General features: G+C 37.8%; 1 protein-coding gene across 1 annotated transcript in view; it reads right to left on the bottom strand.

Moving 5' to 3' along the window:
* The window catches only part of ank2a (ankyrin 2a, neuronal), a gene marked incomplete in the record, with an annotated part of 55,038 nt that overhangs the window by 10,393 nt on the left and 25,443 nt on the right, over positions 1-19,202 (bottom strand). Inside the window, 5 exon segments of the mRNA XM_014026893.1 lie at positions 3,297-3,375; positions 3,477-3,687; positions 3,769-3,909; positions 4,210-4,341; positions 4,559-4,636. Of these exon segments, the coding sequence (XP_013882347.1) occupies positions 3,297-3,375; positions 3,477-3,687; positions 3,769-3,909; positions 4,210-4,341; positions 4,559-4,636 (641 nt within the window).

Genomic DNA, 19,202 nt, shown 5'->3' with positions numbered 1-19,202 from the left:
TTACAGTGCTGACCAGATGTCAGGAAAGAAGACAACATTTGACCTTCAGTTGAAGCAACAGATTCTGGTGAGGATGCTCTCAAATCACTCAGCCAGTCATACAAAAGTGTAAAATTAAAGTCAGAGGACACTGAGTCTGGAGACAAAGCTCTGTAGCTAAATAACTTGTCCAATTCAAAGTCTGATAGAACTGACTGTGGGGACTCTGGTCTGTTCTCATCAAACAGAATTTCCAGACACATATCCGTTTCCTCCCAGTCTGATAATGTAGATTCTGGTGTAAACAATCTGTTGCTTGACATATCCACACTGCAATCAATATGAGAACACCTGAACTGAGGAACAGGTGAGTCGAGAGAGAGGGGTTTATGCTCTCCTTGATAACCCACAGACTCAGGAGAAATAGGTCTTACATCACAAAACCAATCTTCTATCAATGTTGGGCTACTTGGATTTTCCAATTGTCTTGACGACACAACGTCCTGTAGCTCAAAAGAACTCAACCTCGACAAAGGCTCAGTTGGTTTTGCTGGAGCCATACCTCGCACTACTTCAGCATATGTAAGAGGTCTTGCAGAGGTCAGCACTGCTGGTAAAGGTAAACTCACACCTGAATGTTTGTCTTCAAAAGTTGGAGGAAGTGAATCAGATCTGTTGCTTGACATATCTGCACTGGAATCAATATGAGAACACCTGAACTGAGGAACAGGTGAGTCAGGAGACAGGGGTCTATGGTCTCTTTGAGAACCAATAGACTGAGAATATGTAACAGTTGAATATTTTAGTTTGTTGTCAAACACTTGGTTTCTCCCATATTCAAATTTAGCTTTTGTGTTATCTTTAGTTAGTGAGGATGTGTCACTTACTGTAATCAAAGCAGTATCAGTTGGAAATTTTAGAATATATTTTTGTCTCTCTAACAACTTAAAAACCATTGGTTTAGGTACTTGGTTTAAAATATGAGATTTTTCTTTTGACTGTTTATGATGCTTATTATCTAAGTCCATGTTTTTTTGAGGTGCGTCTTCATTGAACTGTAACACAGTTTCATTTACTTTCAAATCTGCTTCAGTTTCACCAAATACATTGGTATCTTGCTGATCTGACGAAATCACATTTTCAAAGGTTTGTGGTCCAAGTTTTAAATATGAATAACTAATGTAATTTTCAGTTATTTCCTTTTTTGGTAAGGTAACATGGGTTTTTTCCTGTGTAAAATTAAATAACTGTTCTTTTTCATTACCAAAAGCAGGGCTATCAGTACATGTGTCTTTAATATCTGAAAGTTCAAAAGTTTTAGAAACTGCATTAGTATTTTGCACTTCCGCTGTTTGTACAGCAGATTGATTAGAATCAGCGATATCTGTGCTTTTCACACCTGACAATTCATTAATAAAAAATGAGGAAGCATTAACAGAGTTTGGCAAAAACTCCATTCCTTGAACACATTCTTTAGCCTGGTAGTTTGAAACTGAAAAACCTGGAGGAAGACATCCATTTATTGGTACAAAATTATGATGTAAAATAGAATCAGAATCAGAATCATGGCATTCTTTAGTTAAAGGGCCATTTGGATACACATCAGTATATACTGGTGATGTCAGATCTCCTCCAGAATAGAGTAAAAAATAATCACAATACTGTCTCCTAAGTTGTGAGCGGGATGGTTCTGAGTATATTAGCTCAAGAAATGAAAAGCTGCACTGAGACGATTGAGATTCAGGTGAGAAGGGTCGTGAATCCCTTTCTGATCCATGAGAAGTTGTAGTTAAGTCAGATGAGAAGGTTTTTCTATCATAAGAAACATCTACAACAAATATGGGATCATGTTCAGTATCTAATTTTACAGGTAAGAATGCTCTGCTCTCTTCCTCTGTATTTGCTACTTCAGGCACAGTTTGAAGATAGTCTGGTTGTTGATAGTCAGGCAATATTATCTTATACCCACTCCAAGACTCAAAGGTCTCTGAACAACCAGGAGTTTCAATTACAGGTATGGTAAAATCTTTTGAACCAATCAGTTGTTTATGTTCATGTGCATATGACTGATAGGTGTGGGATTTGTCATCAGTGAAATCGGATGCAACTACAGGTGAACTGTAGCTGTCAGGCAATGAAGAACATTCATCACTGTCTTCCAGTCTATTAGAAAATTCTGCTGGTAAGACCCATTTTTCACCTATGGGAGAGTCTGGTGACATTGCCCTATAATCACTGACTGACATGACAGATTCAGGAGATGACATTCTAGGTGTGTTACTGTGTGTTACCCATGTTTCTGCAGGGGAAAACTGCTTTTCACTAAATGGTGAATATGAGCCATACTGCTCCTCAGACGGCAAAGAATCGGGAGTCAAATGACAATAATCTAAAGAAGTGAAAGGTGAAGTCTCAACAATCTTTATGCTTTCTTGTGGTATGAGATGTGTGTAAAAGCCCAGCGGGGCAAGCTTTGTCTCAGATAGGTAGGATATCTCTGCCTCACCTAGGACTTTATTGCTGTTTGAATCTAGACACCAATCAGAGACCCTATCAGCTGAGTCACAACCCAAGTGAAATGAGCCACTGTCTGTACAATGATGTGACAAAATAGTCATTTCATCTTGTTTTATCATGCTGTAGTTAGCTGCACCAGTAATGGATACATGTACATTAAACTGTGGATCATCTTTGTCATCAATGAAGGGGATGTCTTTCAGACACCACTCCTGAATGTGGGCTTTGGTTTTTTCTTCCTTGCTTGACTTGAAAGGTGTAAATCTCCCATCCACATCAGAAAGATGTTTGATCTTGTCTGGATCGTAATAATATTTGCAGCGCTGGGCTGAGATCTCACGAGGACCCCTTTGAGAGTGCCTGCTTTTCTGAATTACATCTGTGTCATCTTTAGCTATGGCCAGAGTTGACTGATGATTCTCTGATGTCATGGCTGATAACGTTGGATCATAGTGGCTTTTTAAAGTGGTTTTGGCCAGTTGAAGCTGAAGTGTACCGTTGAACTCATCACAAAGTTCAGTGAAGTCAGTTTCAGCTTTGTCTGACTCAGACAAACTCTGGGTAAAGTCTCTGATAGATATGGATGAGTGTAACATCAGAGTTTCAAGGGACTGGCTTTGCTCATCTTCACAACCACGCTGCTTCAACTTTGTTTGGCTGCAGTCATCTTTGATAGGAGGGCCACCTTGAAGGGACTTGATGCACATTTGATTTTCAACACTGCTGGAAATTTGCTGCTGTTTCACCTGAGATACTTGGCTCCCCAATGCTGCTTCTTTTGAAGTGAGTAGTGTACTTACTTGCTCATCTGAGTTGTAATGACTTGCAGTTTCCTGTGTGTGTACATCTTCAGAGGTCCACAGGTTAGGGTTCAATTCACTGCAGAAGAAAACATGACTAAATAAAAAATATTACTTTAAAAGTCTAATTGATATAGCAGATGCTGCAAAATCAAGAACTAATTCAAACAAGTATATTACTGTGGGATCTCAAGCTCCTCCAACAAGTCTCCATGCACACTCTCTGAGTGGCTTTGTCCTGCAGGCTCTGCCCATGAAGGAATATCCAGTAGGGAAGCAACTGAGAGGTCTTCTTCAGAAACAGCCGGGGGTGGTCTGCGATCTGACTCAACCTTCCTCACAATTCTTGGGCTGTCAGCATCCTCCTGCACCGAAGAAAGAGCTACTGAGACTGAAAGACAGACAGAATGAATTAGAGCACAGTCAAACACAGAACAGCTTAGTATAAGAATGTTCAAAACATTTTTACTACCTTCACTGTGATCCAGTGTCTTTTCTATCTCTGCATATGTCCGGGATGTTTGTTCTTGAATGGACTTGTTCATCTGGGTTTCAATAAGATGCACTATGTCCATGCGGTTTATCTTGGTTAGTCTCTTAATCAGACAGTCCTCTGTGAAAGACAAAATAACTTCAATTTGACACAACACTTATTTCAAATTAATTCTATAAAAAACAGATCAACAGTGGTACAGAATCATTAGTCAAGGCATTGATAAACTGATTGTCACAAGCATAAAACAAATCATAAGACCACATCAGTTAGCAAACATGACTATCATTGTGAATGCATCAAGAAAGTGCCTATTTGTTTGTGACTGTTAAAAAAAATGAAGTGTCTGCATATATAATACAAAGTTCGGTGCAAACATAATGTGTCATATTACATCTTCAAGAAATAAAAGTAAATGACCTGTAGCATGTTTGCCTTCTCGTTCCACCCAGCGTTGCAGCAGAGCATGGCTCTGCTCTTGTAGAGAATTTGGATTCTCTGTTCTCACTTGCTGAATGTCATCTTCACCAAACTCCAGTTCTCGGGCTAGTTCTAGAGAGATGTGAAACAAAGCAAGAATTAAGGAAATGAAAGCTACAGAGTATAATGGGTTTGTTGTTGGAATGAAGATTAAACATTTTGTTCAGTTTTGCTATTTGACCAGTGAACCTAAATAAGTGCATTAAATGTTGTTTTTGCAAATATTATAAAATCTAAAATTCAACATCACAACAATTATTAAAATGTGGTTAAAAAACGTACAGCTTACCAGTCCAACTGAAGCCAAGAAGATCAGCAATGATTGCTAATGTCTCCTCTTTTCTGTCAGCATCATCCTGCCAGTCAGCTAAAAGAATGCCATCAAAATAAACCGAACCAAAATATAATTTAACTTGATCTCTGCCTGTTCAAGATTTTAAATGCCATTGAACATTTTTTTACCACATTTTATCATGTTGCAGGTAGGTTTTATGCAAAACATACTTAAATTTGAATGTGATTAAAAACTCTATGCTATAGGCTGTAAATTAAGAGAGGATATGTGATGTCTATGGATGAAAAAGGCTGGAGTTGAGTGAAGTTGAACAATCACTATGTGTTCACAACAAGTACAACATGCTTTTAAATTATTGGTGTAAGTAATGTTGTTATTGTGTTGGTTAATATGTGCTTGTAATTAGTTGATCAATGTTAGTAAAGATAAATTATTGATAAATGTAATTTCAACAATCAGCAACAAAAAATTTAAATCCTTTAAGGAAAATGAAAATTAAATTTGGAGTTTACTTTTACTCAAACTGAGATGAATCAGTAATTTACCAAAATTTAAAACACAATTACTCACATGCACACAGACATACAAACAATATATATATGGAATACTGTAGTACAAGATGAGACAAAGCAAATCCTAACATCAATACAAAAATAAATGAGTAATGGGAAGACTGTTCTTTGAAAGACAGAAAAAATATATTTTTCTGCTGAAGAGAAAAGAGAGAGCAATAGCCCATTGTAGGTCTAGCCATACCTGGTGTACATTCTGGAGTTGGATCATCAACGATTCTCTGCATCTGAGTTTCCACTATGTCATCCCAAGCAGGCCTGGATTCAAAAATATCCTCTGTTCCACAAGATGGATGCACGGCAGGTAACTGACTACCATCAGAATCAGAACTATGTGAGGCTGGAATGTCATATGTAAAGATAACAGAATCTGGACTCATGTGACTTGCACTGCTCATATCGTCAGTCTCCAAAGAAGACCTAACAGATGTCTCTATGGTGTCAGAGAGTTGGCTGTCCATTTTTAGGGAAGAGCATGAAGGAATCATATCAAATGAGGGGTTTCCTTGCACAGTAGCAGTAATTTTATAGAGTGGGATACTGGACATGTTAGAGGGTTGGCTACTCTCAGAGTAACTCCTACCTTCTTTATTAGTTGGCTTACTTGTGTTGCTAGTCTCAGATCTACTTCTACGACTGAGGGTTGAGATTTTTTCAACTATTCTACAGACCTGAGCAGGCTCTGATATCTGTGGCTCTTTCATTGATCTTTGGTCTGTAATTGTGGAGTCTGGTTTGATTGGCAGTGGTGGGGGTGAATCCTGATTATATGCTACACTGCCAGACTCTGCTGCAGGAAATTTCATTTCTATGACTGAGCACTGATCTTCTTCATCTTCCTCAAACTCATCCTCTGAGGAGGATGAGTTTGAAAAACTGTTCTTTTCTGAGCACACCAAATGTCCAGCTGCTGACGTGTCTGACTGAAGATCAGCTATTGTGGAATCCAGATAGTCTAGCCCAAGACTTTCAGATTCAGTTTGAATGGGTGTGAGACTCTTCAAAACACAGGAGGATGCACTTTGAATGTCAGTAAGGATGCAGCGATCATCCTTTTTAAGTAGTTTTTCATTTTGTAACATTCTGTAAGCAATATCAAGAGTTTCACATTTGGGGGTAGTAATTACATCACTGATTTCTTGCGTTAGCTGTAACTTGGGAGTTCCTTGAATGGTTAAATCTGAGATGTGGACACTGCTCTGTAAAGTTAAATATTTTTCTTGAGCTTCTTGGGTTTCCTCTGGAATGACTTCATCAAATGTGTGCTCTCCAATATGAAAACATTCATATCCTTCCATTTCTTCATCCAAAGATAATCGAGTCATATCAATGGCTCCACCTCTGGTCATTTCAAATAGCTTCCCCTCCTGAAACTGAAATGGATTAGGACTTCTCTCATCACCTGGCATCTGAATTATTGTTTTGTCAGGTTTTTTTTGACCAAGATGCATTTGCTCCTCAGCCCCAGCCTGTGCCCTTAGGATTCCATTACTGCAATTCTCACTGTCACGTTCTGTCAATGGTGAATCAACTGTATTCTCACCTTGTGAACAGGGCTCTTCTGTTGTAGAGGAGGGGCAATCTGTGTCCATGTTTGAGTAATACGCATATTTTGTCTTACATGTGTGTTTGTCTGTTTGCCTTTCTGTTAACAGGGGCATAGAAACCTCATCTTTATCTGCTTCCATTTTGTTGCATTTAGACAGATAAGTTCCAAATCCAAACTGAACATATGTCATCTCCTTAATGCTTGAACCAATCATTTCCTTATTGGGTTCTTGAGTGCTTTCTGTTGGATTCATTTCAGAACAGCTCTGTAGTGCACCTTGTGAGGAAAACTGTTCTTCATCTGTCTCTGATAGTAAGGTGCCATCTAGTGGTTTGTCACTCTTCATTCTTGACTCCTGTTCCATTTCCTCAAATGTTTTGATCTTTACAGCTATTTTAAACATCTCCTCCTCTGGTGTGAACTGTTTTGTGTTGGCATCCTTTTCATTATCATTAGTTTCAAGAGAGTCTTGCCTGATGAGCATGTGAGGACTCTCATTTGAGCAAACATCGGAATACATGTCCATTTGAGTGATCTCAGTGATATTTTCTTGATTATCTTCTTTGTATTCATCAGTGTAAATAATTTTGTCATAAGCAAAACATGCTTTAAGCTGGGAAGCATAATCTTCATACACAGCTGTTCTAAATGGCATCTGAAGTTCTGGCTCCTTTAGTTCAGTAGGACTTCCTTCAAGTGAGTCCTGACATGGAGATTCCTTGGTAGGACTTGGTTCGATTGAATCTGGGGATTTCTTTGAGGATCTATCTTCCATAAGAGGACTTGCTTCTAATGAATCATGGTGACATGATTCTTTATCTGAATCGTCAAACCTTTCAATTTCAAGGTTCTCTAAATCAGTTCGATGTTGTCTTGCACTATATGTACTTGAAAGTTGTGACAAATCGTGTGCTTTGGGAAATGAATATGAAGCATGTGCAATGGTATCTCCATGATCAATTTTATCCTTAACTGTTGATAAAAATTGCTTTGCAATGTCCATATTCCCTTCAGTAGATTCAGTAAAATGTTGGGATGCTTTTTGGGAGGTCGCACAGTCTTTCTTAGTGAATGTATGAGAGTCTTTTGTCTGTACTGTTTCTTCATAGCTCTCATACACCAGATCCTCTTCTGAATGGCTTTGTTTCGTGACAGGTTTTTCTTTGAGATATTCTTCAAGGTCGCCACTGAGATGTGACAACATACCTGACATGTTTTTCTCAATAGTTGTTTTTTGTGGTCTCTCAAAGTAAACTTGCTCAAATGGAGTCTCTGAAATTGGACTTGTTTGTTCAATTTGTACTTCATCACTCAGCAGGTTTTGCTCTGCACCGCTCCTGTCCTCTAATTTATCACATGTGAGTACTGTTTCTTCACAGCTCTCATGGATTAGATCATCATCTGAATGTCTTTGTTTTGTTATGGGTCTTTCTTTAAGATATCCCACAAGGTCACTACTGAGATGTGATAGCATACCTGATATGTTTTTCTCCGGTATAGATTGTTGTGTTCTCTCAAAGTAAACTTGTTCAAATGCAGTCTCTGAAATTGGACTTGGTGTTTGTTTTTCTGATTGTATTTCATCAGCTTGCAGGTTTTCTTCTGCACCCCTCCTGCCCTCGTATTTATCATTTGTGAGTACTGTTTCTTTACAGCTCTCATGAACCAGGTCCTCTGAATGGCTTTGTTTTGTGATTGGTCTATCTTTGAGATATCTCTCAAGGTCACTAGTGAGATGTGTCAACATGCCTGACATGTTCCTCTCATTTGTAAATAGTGGTTGAAGTGCCTGTCTCTGAACATAAACTTGGTGGAATGAAGTCTCCAAAACTGAGGTTGTTGATTGTTCTGTGACTCTTGCTCCATCCATTTGCAGGCTTTGTTTTGTGTCTTCTACCATTATGCCCTCTAATTTATTTCTGGCCACTTGTACTTCTTCGCAACTCTCTTGGACAAGATCTTCATTTGAATGTTTTTCTTTTGTAACTGGTCTAGTTTTGAGACATTTCTCAAGGTCATTACCAAGATGTGACAACATGCCTGACATGTTCTTTTCAGTCTTTGGCTGTTGTGGCCTCTCAAAGTAAACTTGTTCAAATGGAGTCTCTGAAATTGGACTTGGTGTTTGTTCTTCAATTTGTATTTCATCACTCTTCAGGTGTCGCTCTGCATCCATCTTTTCCTTTAATTTATCACATGTGAGTACTGTTTCTTCACAGTGCTCATGGACTAGATCCTCATCTGAATGTCTTTGTTTTGTTACAGGTCTTTCTTTGAGATATCCCTCAAGGTCACTACTGAGATGTGATAGCATACCTGATATGTTTTTCTCTGGTATAGGTTGTTGCGGTCTCTCAAAGTAAACTTGTTCGAATGGAGTCTCTGAAATTGGACTTGGTGTTTGTTCTTCTGTTTGTATTTCATCATTTTGCAGGTTTTCCTCTGCACCCCTCCTGTCCTCATATTTAGCACTTGTGAGTACTGTTTCTTCACAGCTCTCACGCACCAGGTCCTCTGAATGGCTTTGTTTTGTGATCGGTCTTTCTTTGAGATATCCCTCAAGGTCACTACTGAGGTGCGATAGCATACCTGATATGTTTTTCTTCGGTACAGATTGTTGCGGTCTCTCAAAGTAAACTTGTTCGAATGGAGTCTCTGAAATAGGACTTGGTGTTTGTTCTTCTGTTTGTATTTCATCAGCTTGCAGGTTTTCTTCTGCACCCATCCTGTCCTCATATTTATCACTTGTGAGTACTCTTTCTTCACAGCTCTCATGCACCAGGACCTCAGAAAGGCTTTGTTTTGTGATTGGTCTTTCTTTGAGATATCCCTCAAGGTCACTACTGAGATGTGTCAACATGCCTGACATGTTCTTCTCAGTTGTAGATTGTGGTTGAAGTGCCTGTCTCTGAACATAAACTTGGTGGAATGAAGTCTCCAAAACTGAGGTTGTTGATTGTTCTGTGACTCTTGCCCCATCCATTTGCAGGCTTTGTTTTGGGTATTCTTCTACCATTATGTCCTCTAATTCATCCCTGGCCAGTCTAACTTCTTTGCAACTCTCTTGGGCAAGATCCTTATCTGAATGTTTTTCTTTTGTGACTGGTCTAGTCTTGAGACATTTCTTGAGGTCATCACCAAGATGTGACAACATGCCTGACATGTTATTCTCGGTCTTTGGATGTTGTGGTCTCTCAAAGTAAACTTGTTCAAATGGAGTCTCTGAAATTTTACTTGTTGTTTGTTCAATTTGTATTTCATCACTCAGCAGGTTTTGCTCTGCACCGCTCTTTTCCTTTAATTTATCACTTGTGAGTACTGTTTCTTCACAGTTCTCATGGACCAGATCCTCATCTGACTGGCTTTCTTTTGGTATAGGCTTATTTTTTAGATATTTTTCTAGGTCACTGCTGAGATGTGACAACATACCTGACATGTCCTTCTCAGTTGTAGATTGGCTTTGCTGTACCTGTGTCTCAAAGTAAACTTGTTGGATTGGAGTCTCAGATACTGAAACTGTTGTTTGTTCTTTGACTCCCACAACTTGTTCTTTGACTCCCACAGCATCGGTGTGCAATTTTACTTCTGTCCTCATCTTATCCTCTGAATTTGTTTTTGCCAATTTGAATTCTTGAAAGCTGTCATAAACTACACTTTCTTCTGAATGTATTTGTTTTGTGACAGTTTTTTCTTTGTGGAATTTCTCAATGTCACTACCAATATGTGACAACATGTCTGACATGTTCTTCCCACTTATAGATGGTTGTCGGAGTGTCTGTCTCTCAGTGCAACCGTGTTGTAATGAAGTCTCCATAACTGAACTGAGTGTTTGTTCCATGTCTCTCACTCCATCAGTCTGAGTGCTTTCATTTGTTTCTTCTTCCATCACATCAACTACATTTCCTCTGGCCAGTGTAACTCCAATACAACTCTCATGGACCAGATCCTTATCTGAATGGCTTTGTTTTGTGACTGGTCTCTCTTTGATATATTCTTCAAGGTTACTACTGAGATGTGCCAACATACCTGACATGTTTTTCTCAGTCACTTGCTGTTGTGGTCTCCCGATGTAAACTTGCTCAAATGGAGTCTTTGAATCTGGACATGGTGATTTTTCTTCAATTTGCATTTCATCAGTCTGCAGGTTTCCTTCTGCATATCTCAAATCCTCCAATTTATCACTTGGGAGTACTGCTTTTTCACAGCTCTCATGGACAAGATCTTTGTCCTCTAAAAGGGTTTGTTTTGTGACTGGTTTTTCTTTGAGATATTCCTCAAGGTCAGTGCTGAGATGTGACAACATAGCTGACTTGTTCTTCTCAGGAGCAGACTGTCTTAGGTTTTCCTTTTCCTTAATGTACATTTGTTGGAATTGAGTCTCCAAAACTGAACTTTGTGCTAGTTGTTCAACTTCACCAGTATGTGGTCTTTTGTATGACTCTTTTCCCATCTTGTCTTTTACAGCATCACTTGAGAGTATAACTTCTTTGCAGATCTCATTAACTAGAGTCTCCTCTGATTGGCTTTGTTTTGTGATGGGGCTTTCTTTGAGATATTCCTTAAGGTCACTACCAAGATGTGACAACACGCCTGACATGTTCTTAACTGGCTGTTGTGAGTGTTCTTGTCTTTCAACATAGATTTGTTGGAATGTAACCTTCGAAACTGAACTTGATCCCGCTACATCAATCTGCAGATTTTCTTCGTCATCCATCCTGTCCTCTACATGAGCATTTGATGGTATTATATTTTTGCAGCTCTCATTGACAAGATCCTCCTTTGAATCACTTTGTTTTGTCTGTGGTATTTTTTTGTGATGTTCATTGATGTTGCTACTAAAATGTGACAAAATCCCTGTCATGTCCTTCTCAGTTATAGATTGCTGTACCTTACTCCCAGTACTGACTTCCTGGAATGGAGTCTCCAATGCCATTCTTGATTTTCCTTTAACTTCAACTTCCGTGAGAGTCCATTGTTGTGTCTCGTCACTTTGATCATGTTCTTTATCAGCACTAGGTATTTTGTGGATGTCTCTACTAATATCTTGTTCAAATTTTTCCAAGACATCCACTTCCATCTGAAGTGTACTCACTGGTTTCTCATCAAGACCCTTGTCTAGGTTACTGTTGATCAGTGATGACATTTCTGGTATTTCTTCTGTTTTTGTAAATGCATCAAAAGAAGACTTTTTTGCTACCAACTTCTTCTTTATATGGATATCTTTTTTCAGAGTTGCAAAGTTATTCTCATCTTTTTCACCTTTGTTAATGTTTTGAGCTACAAATGTTGCATTTTCCAATTTCTCTGTTATGTCACCTTTGACTCTTTTTGCCTGTTCATCTTTGTTTGGCTGACAAGCAATTGGTATATTTTCTTTGTGTGGATCAGAGTCTTCTGTTCTCTTAACTGCATGTTCCTCTAACAATTCATGTTCTACAATTTGTGTTGCTCCATCAGAAACTGAGGAGGGAACATCTTCTTTGATTTTCCTTTCCAGTTTTAACATCTTTTGTAAATCCTGTTCAGCAGCATATTTCTGTTGGGGTGTTTCCTTTTCTACCTGATTTCTCTTAAGTGGTGATTCATTGATTTTGATTTCTGAATCTTCAGTATCAGTTGGTCTAAATAGTAGTTTGTGCTCAAGATCAGTTGTTGTCTTTTTCTTATTTGCCTCATACATTGCATCTTCCTGTAAAGATATGCTACACTGTTCATCTTTACTTTTAGTGTAGGTAAACATGTCATTGGTTATTTGGTGAGATGCTGTGAGTTCGTCAGATTTCTCTACTTCCTCTGAGCTGGAGCGAGACGTTTTCATTTCAATGTCTGAGGATTCAGCCAGCCCTTCATGATTGAGACTATCAGGACTCTCAAGGCTTGTGCCTTTCCAAAAGCATGGACTGTAGATAGGAATTTGATTGGTGTCAAAATCATCAGCCAAGATTTCTTCTTCAGATGCTGGCCGTTGATAGCTTCCATCTTCAGCTGCTGGTCTTTGCTTGAAAAGCTGATACTCAGGACTGTCCTCCAACTCAGCTTTTATGTCAGCACTGAAGTCTTCAGATGGTCTGCGATCAGGACTGATCTGCATTTCATCAAATGAACTCCTACTAGTGCTTAAGAAAGATCCTTTCAATTGCATCCCCTCTGGGCTCTTGTCCAATATTTCTGACTCTTCATTTTCATGGTGAACACTTCTGTCATCAAAGTGAATCCATTCGGCTTGTTTTTCTGTCTCTGTGCAATCGGTAATGTCCAAACTTTCAACCTTTTCTGTCTTCACTGTTACAGATTGGATCTCCAATTCAGATTTTTCATTTGTGTTACTGTCACTTTGTGTTTGGGGCAATGTAACCACACTGTGTTTAGATCTCTGAATCGCTCCCAGTCTAACCAAATCAAAAAATTCAGTTTTAGTTTTAAATGAGTCCTGCCCAGTCTGAAATGATTTCTTAAGCTCTTTGACAGACAGAGAAGACTTCTCTGGCTCCCCTCTTCCATAACTAACAGGTACAGGATCGCTTTGAACTGAATCAGTAGTCAGAACTTTCTTTTCCAAAACTAAACCCTCTGAAACAGTCAGGGATCCATCAAAATCTGGTTCAACAAAATCTGCTGGCTGATCTCCTAAGTTTCTGTAGTCATGAATGATGAAATCTTCTCTTGAACTCAGAATTGTGAGGCTCTGAGCTCCATCTTGTGATTTTAGGGCTTGTGGAAAATTTTGTTCTTGTGGCTTCATCTCTTCAGGAGACTTATGCACAGATATCAGTGATGAAGCAATGACTTTTTGTGGTGCGGTATCAGGGATCTCCTGCCCAGTTTGGAACACTTTCATCCGCTCTTTAACAGATAAAGCTTTCTTTTCTGGCAACTCATTCACTCTTAACTCTTGGTCTGTATCATAGTTTATAATATCGTACTGAACTGTATCTGAAAACTTCACTGTCTTTCCAGTAGATTGTCTTTCATGAATGGATTGTTTTTCTTCAGCATAATTTATATCACTAAAATTTGTTTTGGCACCTTGGTGATGGAGAGTGGTGGAGCTTTGTGTTTGGATCATTGATTCTGTCTCATGTGCAGATCTCTGTTCAGTCTCCTGTGTCATTTCAGAATCTGGTGAGTCAGTTACCATTGTTTTACCATGTGAAGAAGGTGGTGCTTTGTGTTCAAAAAGCCCAGATTTACATTTTGATGGGTCCTGGTTTGTTTGGAATGCCTTCATCAGCTCAGTTACTGACATAGTCTCCTCCAATCTCTCTGTCTGAGATCTTGGGGATTTAGGGGACTTGGGAAATCTGGGAAGTTCTGGCATGACTTCATATGTACTTTTTGTGGTAACAGAAGATTTGGCTTCATTTGTTAGGCCTTTGGTATGTTTTTGCATCTCCTCTTGTTCAACTTTGGTCTGTAAAGTTTTGACTCTATCCTTTATAGAACCTATGGGTGTCTCAATGACAAGAGGTGAAACTGGGGGCTCCAAGACTGAACTTTGAATTGCTTCCTGTTCAGAATTTTGTGTACCTTTCTGTTCCACTTTAGTCTGTAAAGCAGTAGCTTGTTCCTTTATAGACCCTGTGGGTGTCTCAGTATAGTGAGGAGAAACAGGATGCTCCACATTTGATTTTTGAATTTCTTCTTGTTCCACTACTTGTGTTTCATCTTGATCAACTTTCATCTGTAACGCTTTCACGCGCTCTTTTATAGACCCTACTGGTGCTTCAATAACTAAAGCAGAAGTTGGAGGCCCAGAGAAAAATTTCTGAATCTCTTCGTGTTCCGCTTTTTTCGATACAACTTCCGCTTTTTCTTTCATGGATCCCATCGGTATCTCAGTGACTTTATGAGAACCTGGAAGCTCCACAGCAGACCTTTGCATTTTTCTCTCATCAACTTTTTGTGTCTCCTCGTGTTCAACTTTGGTCTGAAAAGCCCTAACTCTTTCCTTTATTGATCCTACACGTGTTTCAATGACAAGAGGAGAAGCTGGAGGATCAATGATTGATTTTTGAATTGCTTCCTGTTCAGCCTTGATTTGTACAAGTTTATCCTTTTCAGACCCAATGGGTGTCTTAAAACCTTGAGAAGAAACTGGAGCTTCCACAATTGAGTTTTGCATCTGTTTTTGTTCAAACTTTTGTGTTTCATCCTTTTCAACTTTGGTCTGAAAAGCTATAACTCTTTCATTTATGGACACCGTGGATGTCTCAGTACCTAAAGAAGAAGTTGAAGGCTCCAAAAGAAATCTCTGCTTTTCTTTATGGTCAACTTTTTGTGACTCTTCTTGTTCAACTTTAGTCTGTAAAATTCTTACTCTTTCCTTTATAGACCCTACAGGTGTTTCAATAATTAGAGGAGAAGTTGGAGACTCAATGATAGATTTTTGAATTGTGTCCTGTTCAGCTATTATTTGTACATGTTTAACCTTTTCAGACCCGATGGGTGACTCAGTAACTAGAGAAGAAACTGGATTTTCCACAATAGATCTTTGAATCTCTTTTTGCTCGTCTATTTGTGTTTCTATCCATTCAACTTTAGTCTGGAAATATCTTTCCTTTTCAGACCCAATGGATGTCTCAGTACCTTGAGAAGAAACTGGAGGGTCCACAAATGTTTTTTGCCTTTCTTTCTGTTCCAATATTTGTGTTTCCTTCTGTTCAAGTTCAGTCGGAAAAGCTTGAACTCTTTCATTTATGGACACCATGGATGTCTTAATAACTAGAGAAGAAGATGAAGGCTCTAAAATGGATCTCTGCTTTTCTTTAGGATCAACATTTTGTGTCTCCTCTTGTTCAACTTTGGTCTGTAAAATTCTAACTCTTTCCTTTATAGATCCTACAGGTGTTTCAATAGCTAGAGGAGAAGTTGGAGTGTCAGAGACAAATGTTTGAATCTCTTCATGTTCAACTTTTGTTTGTAAAACTTCAACTTTTTCTTTCATGATTCCCATGGGTGTCTCAGTGACTAGATGAGAAACTGGAGTCTCTACAACAGAGCTTTGCGGTCTTTTCTCATCAACTTTTTGTGTCACCTCATGTTCAACTCTGGTCTGAAAAGCTCTAACTCTTTCCTTTAAGGACTCCATTGATGTTTCAGTATCTAGAGAAGAAGTTGGAGGTTCAACAATTGATCTTTGTTTGACTTTATGTACTTCTTCTCCAGTAGGCTCAATAACTAATTTTTTTTCCATTGAGAAAATGCTTATCTTTTTCTGTCCAACCTTTTCTGTCTCCTCCTGTTGAACTTTAGTCCGCAAAGCTGTAATTCTTTCCTTTACAGACCCCATAGGTGTTATGAGAACTTGAGGCTCAACAACTGATCTTGGCATCCTTTCCTGATCAACTTGTTCTTTCTCCTCTTGTTCAACTTTGGCCTGTAAAGCTGTAACCCTCTCCCTTATGGACCCCAGTGATGTCTCAATACCTAGAGGAGAAACTGGAAGCTCAATGACTGAGGAGGCTGCAAGGCCACTCTCACTGAGAACAGAATCACCATCTAAAGACTCCTCAGAACTCACTCTTTCTAGCTCTCCCTCAGAGCTACTACACCTAGACAGCTCTCTATCTCTAAGTTTCTTCCTGATTGGTTTTTTGATATTTGGGGGACGTTTGTTGTCACATGTTAAAGCCTGCTCAGATTTGTTTTGGACAAGATCTTCTTGAGAACTATATGTCACAAGAAGTCCCTGTTCTAGATATTCTCCTGTGTTTATAATATGTTTTGTGACAGTAAGTCTATCTTTAGCCATCTCATGTTTTTGAATTTCTCCATCCTCTTCAAGAAATTCTTTAAACTTTTCCCCAATGGCCAAAATTTGCTGTTCCTCTAACTCTCCTGCTCTAACTTTCTCCTCATAAACGTCTGTAGGAAATGCTGCAGAGGTTCTGATGTCTGACATGTCAGACAGAAGGTCCGGACTTGCGAGAGTTGCCAGGTCAAGTGGTTGGTTATTTCTCATGAAGAATGTCTCAGTTGACTCAGATTCATCATCTTCGTAAAAAAAAGGTTTTTTAACCAAAAAGGGTAAACAATATAAGGGACAAATTAAGTGGGGAAGAGAGACACCAGAAAATGTTCAGCAAGATAATGCCATGGAAAATCCTTGTTTAGTTCACAGTGTAAGATGTAGAGGACAAGGCATAGAATAAGAATGTCTCAAAACGAAGGTCAAAAAGAAGATGACAAAGTCGTCCAGAAAAGATTGTAAAGGAGCAGAGCAGCTACAGCGTAAGCAAAGCTAAGAGAAGTAACAAAAGGTAGGTGGCATGTGGACAAGAAAAATAATAATCTGATCTCTTTGACCTTAATCTTTGCAGTCTAATACAAAATACTTATTGTAGAGAATGAGACACAGAAAAGCACAAACAGAAAAAAAGAAAGACAATACAAATCTTCACAAGAAAGCTACAGACAGTAATGTCTGACTACAAATTAAAAAGTTTAACTAAAAAAAGCCCTTTTAGAAAGAAGCAAGATACTGTACATTGAGAGGCAAACTTCTACAATATTTTCAGTAAGTTTCATATTTGTTTTTGTAAATGACTAGGTGCAGATTTACTTAAATATAACATCGTATAATATGTATAGTTTAAAAAGCAGTGCTGAAATTTTATGTAAAGAAATAGTTCAGACATTTTGAAATGGTGCACAGTTTGAAAGTTATGAACAAATAATGTCTTGCCTGTTGTAGCTTTAATCTCAGTTTGGAGTTTGGTTCTGACCAGACTGAGGAACACATTTTTGACTAGTCTAAATGTAGCCAAGACCACAGGTGGTTACTGCTCTTTTAAAGCAAACATTCATTGGACTTCATATGAATAGCTTTACACAATCATTTGTGCAGCAGTAATTTTTGAATTCTTTGGTGTTTTACAGAAAAAAATATCTCAGGCTATTTGCAAGGGCAAATACCATTAACACCAAGTAGCTATTGCACATCTTGTGCAATCTGGAGAATGTCTTTCAGAAATATAAAAATTCTATCTCAATAGTCATGCAATGTGCTGTTCTAAGAATGTTGTATCTGCTTTGGAAGTGAATATGTGCAGACTAGCTATTATTAGTACAACAGCAAAGTGCAACATGATCAGTATGGTACAGTTTGGTTTTGAGGAGTTGTTGACAGCAGCAATCTACTTTAGTCTCAACTCTGTCATACTAAAATTTTATTTTTCCAAACTCAGGTTGTTTAAAGAGATACCAACAAGTAAAATATTTACTGATTACCTTTCCATGGGACTCCACTTCCAAAATGTTTAAACTACTCTATTAGGATATTTGCAGATGTGTTTAAGACAAAAAATTTATATAAGTTAGAATTAGCAAAAGATACAATTGTATTTAATATTTTTATGGTCTCACAACTTTATTAAATTTATTTACAGAATAGAATAAGTGATGTGAAATAATGAAAAACTTAACAAATGCTAAATATCAGACAGTAAATAATAAGTGTCTCTAAACTTTATGCTTTTTGCTTTAGTGTTTCTTCAATATGTATGGCAACAAAAAAATCACACAGTGATGAAAACACAAAATAAAGAACAAACAATGTTTTGTTTGTTGAATACAACCCCAAAGTTAGAAATGTATAAATAATAAGAACACTTAGAAAAAGAAAATATAAATTGGAGATATAATTTGACCTTTGCAACTTGCAGGCAGTTATAATCTAATGTATTTGTCTTTTACTCGTATCTTTTATTTGCTAAAATAGGTTTGATTTTACTTTCAAGTCTGCAACAAAAAAGTGAAAATTGGAGAAATTCAGGACTAAGAATGAAATAAAATATGTAAATGCTTAATTTAAACAACTGATGTTAACAGCAGATTGTCATCATGAACAGGTATTAAAGCAGTTTTACATGAGTTTTGATCAGTAAAAACAAGTGGCGAAAATGTAATTTGTCAACAATTGTGTGATAAAACAACCTAAATATTTAAAACAAATTTTATGGATTTAATCAAATTGGCTAAATAAATACATAAATAGATAATAAATAAACATTACATGAAAATGGCTTTGCAGCACCGCTAAGATTTTATAAATTATCTGACAGATTTGTCATCATAACATACAGTAGAGACTTTGACTCATTAATTTTTTTTCTCGTCATTTGGGGGATAATTGCACATGTGTTGATTTTAAGAGACTCCATGCTACAGGGCCATCTCAGTTACTGTGCATTATGTGCAAACAACTGATTTTATCTGCGCTTTCGCTTCCTTTAAGCTACAATGGTTTGAAACTCAGTATGTGTGATGGGAGCTGTTCAGGATTTTCAATGGAAATAAAAAGAATCAATATCATTATGTTAGGATATACTGTATTCTGTCAAATAACAGTAAAACCTAAATACATTAGGTTTATGCTGTCTGCAATTAAAAAAAATTAAGCTTTATTTAGTATATTATTATTTATTTATTTGTTAAATTTTGCATTTTTATGCAGTCCCAATGGTTTCTTATTTGTGGTTGTATTTCTGTGCAGAACAAAACAAGTTATAAAGCATGC

Source organism: Austrofundulus limnaeus, unplaced genomic scaffold (assembly GCF_001266775.1).
Source record: "Austrofundulus limnaeus strain Quisiro unplaced genomic scaffold, Austrofundulus_limnaeus-1.0 Scaffold598, whole genome shotgun sequence".
NCBI classification, from domain to species: Eukaryota; Metazoa; Chordata; class Actinopteri; order Cyprinodontiformes; family Rivulidae; genus Austrofundulus; species Austrofundulus limnaeus.
This window is presented reverse-complemented; position numbering and strand designations above follow the sequence as displayed.